Below are 9,297 nucleotides of genomic sequence, written 5' to 3'. Positions count from 1 at the left end.
TGTTACATCCAGTGATTGGCAACATCAATTATAAAAAAATGCACAAATTGAAAGTTTTTCTTAGTGTTTTGAGAAAGCATTAAGGTGATTTTATCAAATGCATTTGTGACGTTGGATGATGAAGTGAAAGTGTCAATGTCAAACATCTAGAGTCATTTAGCTGTTTACATCTCTAAAACCAACAGACCCCCAAACTGAAGTCCAGAAGATTACTGCAAGTTAAATTTCATAAACAAAAACAATTAATTAATGATTAACAATTAATAAAACATTAGTTTTGATAAGCCTATTATATCATGACCTATACAAATTTCAGAATCAACTTATTTCTGAAATTTCAAACCTTACCTTCTAAAGTAATAAAGATTTCTATTTTTTCTTAAGGATCAGAAAATCCAACCTTAAGGATGTACCATGAACATAAACTATTATATCTTATTAGTAACTTCTTCGTCCTTAGCTTACAAATTTTATATTACAGTTGGCCATTGGTAACCACCAAAGCCCATGAAGGGTCGAGTTCATTAGGTAAAATGGTATGGTATGCGCATGTTGCCTGGGTCCTTCTTCTAAAATACTTTAAATCAGCTCTTGAAACTTGTAAAACACTAAAACATAAATCCTATATGAGTAGTTGTTTAATGTATTATTTAGGGTACAATGACAAGAAGAATGTCCATATACATTAAGTCCATAGTCATAGTTTCTTTCCAAATATTTTCTCTCCACAGTTAGTTGAATCCAAAGATACAAATGTAGAATAAGTCTTATTCTACCAATATCTTTCAGACTCACCACAAATATCTGCATGGAAGTTTTAGAAGATGGATGAGTAGAAAATTAAGAAAGATATTTTTCAGTGCCATAGGAAGAAATAATCTGAGTTTCGACAGAATAAAAAATTCCAAGGTAAGGAAGCAACCTTATAGATCAAAATTAGTATAAACAAGATAACTGAAAGTCAAGGTTCTACAGAAGAGATTTCCATCATGGCAGAATGTTGAGCTAGATGACCAAAAACACTTAGCAACCCTGCAAAGCTCTCTGACTATTTCTGTAACTTCATCCTGGACAGAGCATCCCTCAGTGCTTGGTGCACCTGCTTGTTACGCAGGGTGTAGATGACAGGGTTCAGCAGTGGAGTCAGCACGGTGTTCACCAGAGCAGCCTCTCGGTTGGAGGCTAGTCTGCTTGTTTGCTTTGGCTTAACATAGATGAAGACACAGCTGCCGTACATCAGAGAAAGGACAACTAGGTGAGATGAGCATGTGGAGAAGGCTTTCTTCCGCTCTGTGGATGATGGGAGGTGCATGATTGTCACTGCTATATTTCCATAGCTAATTATGGTTATAAGGAGAGAAATAAACAGGATGAACAAAGCTAGACCAAAAGTCAGCATCTCTGTAGATCTTGGTTCAGAACAAGAGAGATGGATCAGGGATCCAAGATCACAGAAGGAGTGAGGGATGATATTGGGGCCACAGAAGGACAATCGAGAAACCTGTAGCACCAGTCCAGTCATAAGAGTGAAGGACAAAGTGTAGCAGGACAAAACCAGAAAGAAGCAAACCTTCAGGCTCATGATGGCTGGATAGTGGAGAGGCCTGCAAATGGCCAGGTATCTATCCAAGGACATCACAGCCATGAGGAAGAAAATTGTTGACCCAAGAAACAAAAAAGAAAATGCCTGTATGAGACAAGAAGTGAAATGAATTGTTTGCTGTCCTAAAAGAAAAATGGTCAACAGTATAGGAATAACAGTGCTGATGAAACTGCATTCACAAAAGGAGAAAGTGCTCAGGAAGAAGTACATAGGTGTGTGGAGGCGCCGGTCAGCCCAGGTGACTGTGATGATGAGTGAGTTTCCCATTACAGAGGCCAGGTAGGCGAGCAGGTGGAGCAGGAAGAGGACCTTCCCCAGGTGTCGGACCTCAGGGAAGCCCTCCAAGGTAAATTCCTCTACAGTTGATCCATTCCTTAACTCCATTGTTATCTCCATTTCTTTGTGTCATCAACACTCTTTGACCTATGAGAGAACCAAAATATAAATAAGGAGAAAAATAAAGGGTATTTATTAAGAAGTATAGAGACCTTTTTCAAATAAGAAGGGAAAGAAGAGATGGAGGGGGAGAAGAAAAGGAAAGTAAAAGAGATTTGTTTCATTTTTGAACTGCTGTCATCAATGTCAATATTGTCTTCCATTAGGAAATCTCCATCACTGCCAGAATCTTTCTCCTGGAATGGTGCCTCACCCTCTTCCTCTTCTTTAACTACATCTTTCATGACCATCTCTTTCTGTCTGGAAGCTACTTTAGAGGCTGCCTGCCTCTGCTGGCACACATTTTTATAATCATATTTTTCATCTTCCCTGAATGAGAACCAGCCTTCTTGGTCTTCACTTCTTTTTTGTGAGTCCTCGCTGTCTTCCTGTGAATTCTTTTCAGACTGCCTCTTAGTTTAGTTTCAGGGGTGATGATTGGATTTTCTTAGTGGGAGGATCTGAATCTGTTGTATTATCTTCATCTGCATCATCAGACTCCCGAAAACTGAATATTCAATGACCTTCCTATTTCTTTTCTTTCTTTCTTTTTTTGACCTTCCTATTTCTGACAGGCCTAGACATATTCCTGTTGAAACACAACAAAGTCAAGAAGCCAAAGACTGGGAGCCTCACTACCCAACACATTCTGCACCACCCTGCCCATGAACGATGGCCAATGGGGCTGCTGTTGCTGAACCTCGAGATGCTGGTTTCTCCAACTCCCCAACTCTTTGGTCCTATGCCTCTTTATCAGATAAGCTCCCCGACTCCCATCTCTTCCAAAAACAAAAAGATGGTTAACAAGTCTAAACCTGACAGAAAAAAATGCCCAAACCCAGGCTAAAGGTTATAGTGACACCAAGTCCAATGAAAGGCAAAGAAGAGTTTGAAGATCAAGGCCCATCTGGGGAGGATAAAGGTGCTCTTAGTTTGGGGAGGGATATTATTGTTATTAGAAATAAAGAAAGGAAAGAAGGAAGGAAGAAAATAGTGGGAAGGGGAATAGAACCTACTTAAGATAGGACACGATTTGGTTATGGCTCACAGGCTTTCACGGGTTTTTCTCTACTTGTTGAAAATGATTTTTTTCTCTTCCTCTCTCTCCCACTTTTCCCCTCCCTGTTTTTCACTGTTCCTCTCTTTCTCCAGAAAATCATTGAATATGGAAGTGTTGAATTTACCTTTGTATCTGTTGGCATTCTCTTTGCCACCACCCCTGTTCCCCAATGAAAGCCATGTCAGATTAATCACTTAACTGACTGATCCCTATTTGACTTTATACTGAAAGATGCACCATGTGTGTGAAGCAATAAGATCTGAGATGCAAACTGTGGGAATTTCACTTTTGCCTAAAATGACATAGCAAATTCGATAGTAATAAAAAAAGAGAGATTTTAGGTAAAAATAACTGCCTGGGCTTCTAAACAATAAATTGTAATCTAATATGTTTATCTGCTTTTTATCTATCTATCTATCTATCTATCTATCTATCTATCTATGTATCATCTATTTATCTATCTATCTCTATGGATAAATAGCTAAAAGAAATCATGATTCTAAACTCTTGCATCCAGTTAGGAGATAAAGGCATTTTTTGAATTGTTAAAAAAGGGATTTAAAGATAGCTGAAGAAAAGTATGAAAATAAAGCTCTTGAAGATGGAGAAGGAAGAAGAGTTGGCAGGTGCAGAGAAGGAAAAGTAAGGAAGGAGAAAAATTAAGAATTAAGTTGTGTTAGGTACACGTACAATCTCCCCACAATAAGTGTAAGCATTACATTATGCAAAAGTGTACTAAAACACCAAGAGTATCTTAAAAAGTAAACAATGAACTGTCTAAAATCAAAACTAAAGCATTTCCTGAAGTCAGTTTTATGAGAGAAGAACCATGTTCTTCTTTTAAATATTTTGTTATAAATTATTTTGAAATGACTCTCTGTTAGGCTGTAAATATTGAACTTTCTTGGTTCCGCTTTTCTATTCTTGCTTTGCAGGTTTTGAGAATACTATAAAAAGTATAGCAACATTTCTGGAAAGCAGTATTGACTATATTTTACTAATGTACCATAAGATAAGGAAAGTAAAATGAAAATCAGTATTTTTCTGAAGACAAATATATGACTCAAACATATAAATAACTGACAATAATGTACAGTGGAGACTTGCAGCACATCCAGGTGAGAGAAGCAGGTGTAGAAGGCTTCCTGACACTCTTTGACTGATAGGAGGGCCATAACTGTGATCATGATGTTGTAGCCAACAATGGCTATAAGGAAGGAAGTAAACAGAATGAAGAAAGTCGGGGCAAAAGTCAGCATCTCCATAGATCTAGAATCAGACTAGGAGAGATAGATCAGTGAGCCAAGGTCACAGAATGAGGAATGACACCAGGACCACAGAGGGACAACAAAGAAACCTGCAGGCCCAGCCCAATGATAAGCATGAAAGACAAAGTGTGTCATTTTTACACTTCTAATAAGGTATGCACTCCAGGAAGCCCTCCCATGACCTGAGTTCTGCCATCTATAAATAGACAACATAAAAAACTGTGTTCTCATCACCATGGTCCATTCTAGATATTTTCCTGATATCCATTTATTTTGAATTATTTCCGTAGGTCCCTAGAATGAGCAGGAAAAGTCATTTTTGCACAATCTCAAAACTACTTCACCATCAATTTAAGAGAAGCTATGTCTAAAGTCAGGGAAGAATTGTCCCATTACTTCCCTGTCCAGGCTCAGCGAACGCATCATTGAGTGTAGGTGATGGTGGGCACATCATTGAGTGTAGGCAATGATGGGCACATCATTGTTATCAACTTCATTTTTTCAGCTCTGTGGGGCAGAAGAGCTTCCCTCTGCTGCACATTCAACCTTCCTTTCTTTGCAGACATTGTTATTATACTGGAAAATTCTGGTGTGGATGGAATCATACCTGGATGATCCTTGCAATCTGTAGAAGGCTGACTTTTAAGCCATAAGCTGACTTGAAAGTAGATGAATTGATCTTTAATGTAGGGGAAGGGGATCACAGCATCTGCTCTAGTGAATCAGTCATTAAATTAAAATTTGATTTAATCCTTTGATTTGTTCAAACCTGTGTTGCTATGCATAATCCTCAGACTGGCTTAAATAGAAGTGTTTCTCGTTTAAACATGTGACTCACTAAATCACAGATTAATTAGATGTCAAGCACTCACCAATCAGCTGTTCCTAGGCAACAGAGCTTCTCTGTTTGTGTCTTTTTTGCTTCCAACAAACCAGAGTCTTTCTCCTGGACTAAGAAAAAATAAGAAACAAGGGCATTCTTAATTAAAACCGACCTATCTTTGATTTATAAAACAGTCAATGGACGTCTTGTATCTTAAACAAAAAGAAAAACGTTAAGGCTGATTGTTATTAAGGAAGACAGATTTGTAAACTCTAGAGGACTGCGAATCAGTTTCCCTTATCTCAACCTGGCCAATAAATCCACCTAGAACAGAAGACAATACAAAACACTGCACACTTGCCCTAGCATTTACGCTGTAATTATGTAGAAATCCTGAACATATTCCTGTTCATTCATTCCATGGGACATGATGACATAGTTAATCATGAATATCAAACTTAAGGGCTGGGGAGATGACTCAGAGGAATAAGCGCTTCCCTGGCAAGCTCAGGGGCTTGAGTTCAATTCCCGGTTCTGCCAAAAAAAAATAAATAAATTCTTTAAAAAATTATCAAACTTAGCTGCTTGTGTACCCATCCCAAAAAAGACTCAGGAAAGGAAGAAAACAGAGGTCAGATTTCCTTGTTTGCAGAGGCTATTAGTCACATTTCTGCCATCTAGTTGTATGTGGCCCACCTTTGTGCCTATCTGGGGTTTCTGAAATCATAAATGAAACTGCATCTGAATCTCTTTGCTCTGTATCACTGTGGGACTGCTTTCCATCTCTGGTGCAGTCAGGCTGGTCCACACGGACACAGTCCTGGCCTTTAGGCTTTATAGAGGAGAGGGAGGGAAGTGAGCTGAAATGAAGTGTGTAGCAGATTCTCAAGGGCCATTGCACATTTAATTGTTGGAAATGGAATATGTCAGAAGAAATGTAAGTGCCAACTCACTGTGCATGAAAATGTCCTCTCTCAGTCTCTGTTATCGGCAAGGTCTTGTGTGTAAGTCTATACTGGCAGATTTGGCATGACTGCCCAAAGTCATAAAATGAATACAACCCCAAAGTATCCATGTCAAGAAACTCACCCCAAACAACAGAAACACTTTTTTTTTTCTTTTTTTTTTTTTTTTTTTTTTTTAGTGGAACCAGGGATTGAACTCATGTCCTTGCGCTTGCCAGGGAAGCACTTACTCCACTGAACCATCACCCCGGCCCTCAGAAACACTTTTTAAAATATAATTAAATGTATGGTTTTTGTTTTTCACCATTTTCTTTATTGAATTATAATATACATACTGTAAACTGCATAAGTTATACAGTGCAAGTTGATGCATTTTACACAAATAAACAGCCATGTAACTGCTGCTCAAATAAAACAATAAAATATCCTTATTTCACCATCAATTTCCTGTGCCCTTCTTTTGCTGAGCTCCACAAGTTTCGGTAGTTGTGTTTCCATTTTCACTTGCCTCAAGCTATGTCTTCATTTTCCTTTTTGTTTATTCGTTCATACATTTCTTGTTCAAGAAACCATTGATTAATTTGCATTCTTATTCAATTATTTCTAGGCTCACACAATTGTAATCAGAACATAGAGTTGATATGTATCAATATTCCTAAATTTATAAGACCTAGTGATATAACATGGAGAATTTTTGTGTGCATACCTATGAAGATTTTGATACTATCGTGTGAAGAGCTTTGTATATGTTGTTAGATCTCTGGTCCATCATGCAGATCAAGGCCAATGTTTCCTTATTATTTTCACATTCATTTATTTGTGTATTTAGGTACCAGGAATTGAGCACAGGACTTTGTGCTTACCATAAAGGTGTTATATTGCTGAGCTCTATCTCCAGCCCCAATATTTCCTTATTGGTTTTCTGTGTAAATAATATGTCCACTGTTGAAAATGTGGGATTGAGGCTACTTGCCACTATTTTTTAAATTTTATTTTATTTTAAAGAGTAAAAACAAAAACAAAATCAAGAACAAACAGCAAAACAGAGATAGAAACAGTGACCTATAACTATACATATAGTAGAGAATTTCAAAACAAGAATAAAAAATTAACAATGATTGTCATATTGCATATTTTATTAAGTCATTGCTCAGATTAACAATAATTAATAAGACAATAAAAACAGTACACATTTAGAAGAATAAGATGAGATGTATTCAATCATGGTTTTTTAATTGCACATTGCTGTCTTTGATCATAAGCAAAATAAATCAAAGCCACATGTACAAATATCCTTGCTATTATTATATTATAATCTCTTACATTAAGTTGATAAATAATTACTTTATATATTAGGGTGTTACAATGTTGGGAGCATATATATTTATGAATGGAATAACTTCATGAAGAGCAAACCTTTTAGCATTACATAATAATTTTTCATCATTTTATATTATTTGATTTAAGGTTTACAAGAGCTATGAGAAAAGCTATGCTTTCTCTTCTTTCACTTCACATTTGGGCTATGCATGTACGTCTAACTCCCTATCAGTGATACAGAGTTAGGGTTTCTGGGTTTTTTTGTTTTCATTCAGCCACTGTTGGACTTTTAATGGGATTATTCAATCTATTTGAATTCAAGGTAATATTTATTGTTAAGAAATTATTGCTGCGATATTTCCTAGTTATTTTTCAGATCTTTCCTTCACTCCTTCTTTCCTTCCTTCCTTCTTTCCTTCTTTCCTCCCTTGTTGATTAGATGATTTTCTGTAGTGGTCTGCTTTGAAACATTATTTTCAATCCTCTGTGAAGCTGCTATAGGTTTTTGTGATGATGATAATTGTTTATTCCCCTTCTCATCCCATTTTTTAAAGAAACTATAAGAAAAGATGCAATGCAGAAAAAATACCAACCATCTTCACATCAGACTACACAAAGCATGGTGAGTTCTTCTCTTCTCTCCTGCACTCCAAGCCCAATTCCCATCCACAACTGTGTAAAGTTAGATTGGGAGTACCAGAGGAGAGGGAGTCAGATGAACACATGAGTCTATAAACACGGCCAGCTCAAAGTACAGGACAAAGGATCTGCGTGACTAATCAGTAAAGCAGAAATTTAATTGTTGGGTTGGTAAATGGCTTCCCACATCCCCATTCCACGCTGAGGCCCCCAAGAAATATCTGGCAGTGGAGACTGGGTACAAGGTGCCCACATCAGAAGTATTGAAGCCTGGTCCATTCACCAATGCAATATCTATAGAGAAGTGAGCTTCATTCTCCAGTAGGGTGTAGGGGGATTACAAACAAAATGAGACCAGGTCAATGTATCCCTAAGGAAAAATACAGAAGAATAATTCAAGAAACTAGCAAGAAACAAGGAATAGGAAGTTGTGGTACAAAACAAGAGCAGGATTTTTTTTTCTTTATTAATTTTATTGAGAAACAAATAGCAATGAGACAGCTTCAAAACCGATTAGTAGGACAGTTTCAATAATTTATACTTTGTGTATTGTTGTCTTCATAGTGATTATTCATAGTACAAGATGCAGACATGACATCCTGTCCAAACACTATTACTACAGATATTTCTTCTCATTGAATTAAAAGAAAGTCGGTGTATATCTAACCTACCTATTTGGTATACACAGATAAAAAATGGTCCTTCACTTATATCCTCTTTTGTTGTTAGTTTTGTCAGAGATGCATATTCCATTGCCGATTAAATACTGTAGGTGCGTGAATTCAGCAAAATAATCAAGTGTATTCCAGTAGTCCATAATAGTAGTGGGTTATCCAAACCACTGGCAATGTCAGAAGTTATTGACTTCAGCCTTTTAAGCTCACCATATTAATATGGCTTTACTTTTTTAAAAAAAAATTAATTTCATTGAGAAACAAATAGCAATGAGACAGTTTCAAAACCAATTAGTAGGATAGTTTCAATAATGAATACACTGCATATTGTCATCTTTATAGTGGTTATTCATAGTACAAGAAGCAGACAGGATATCTTGTTGAAACACTACTAGTACAAATCTTTCTTCTCATTGAACTAAGAGAAAGTAGCTTTATATCTAACATACCTATTTTGTATATAGTGATACTAAATTTTCCTTCATTTGTATAGCCTTTTGTTGTTTAGTT

At 36.7% G+C, this 9,297-nt stretch overlaps 1 protein-coding gene across 1 annotated transcript; it reads right to left on the bottom strand.

Moving 5' to 3' along the window:
* Positions 1-1,048: 1,048 nt before the first annotated feature.
* Positions 1,049-2,289, bottom strand: LOC101580355 (olfactory receptor 6C75-like). The gene is made up of 2 exons (XM_012513390.2): positions 2,172-2,289; positions 1,049-2,001 (listed from the first exon to the last, which is right to left on the bottom strand). The coding sequence occupies exons 1-2, from the start codon at positions 2,287-2,289 to the stop codon at positions 1,049-1,051; spliced, it is 1,071 nt and encodes a 356-aa protein (XP_012368844.2).
* Between the last annotated feature and the right edge of the window lie 7,008 nt (positions 2,290-9,297).

The sequence above is a fragment of the Octodon degus genome, unplaced genomic scaffold, assembly GCF_000260255.1.
Source record: "Octodon degus isolate 3935 unplaced genomic scaffold, OctDeg1.0 scaffold00565, whole genome shotgun sequence".
Classification (NCBI taxonomy): domain Eukaryota; kingdom Metazoa; phylum Chordata; class Mammalia; order Rodentia; family Octodontidae; genus Octodon; species Octodon degus.
The sequence above is the reverse complement of the archived record's forward strand: the minus strand, read 5'-3'. Positions and strand labels throughout refer to the sequence as shown.

Bases quoted from the DNA above. Each gene is read 5' to 3' on its own strand.
- LOC101580355 (XM_012513390.2), bottom strand. From the start codon at position 2,289: ATGGTCATGAAAGATGTAGTTAAAGAAGAGGAAGAGGGTGAGGCACCA. The intron at 2,002-2,171 runs GTTCAAAAATGA...GATGACACAAAG, and splicing joins TATTGACATTGATGACAGCA to AAATGGAGATAACAATGGAG.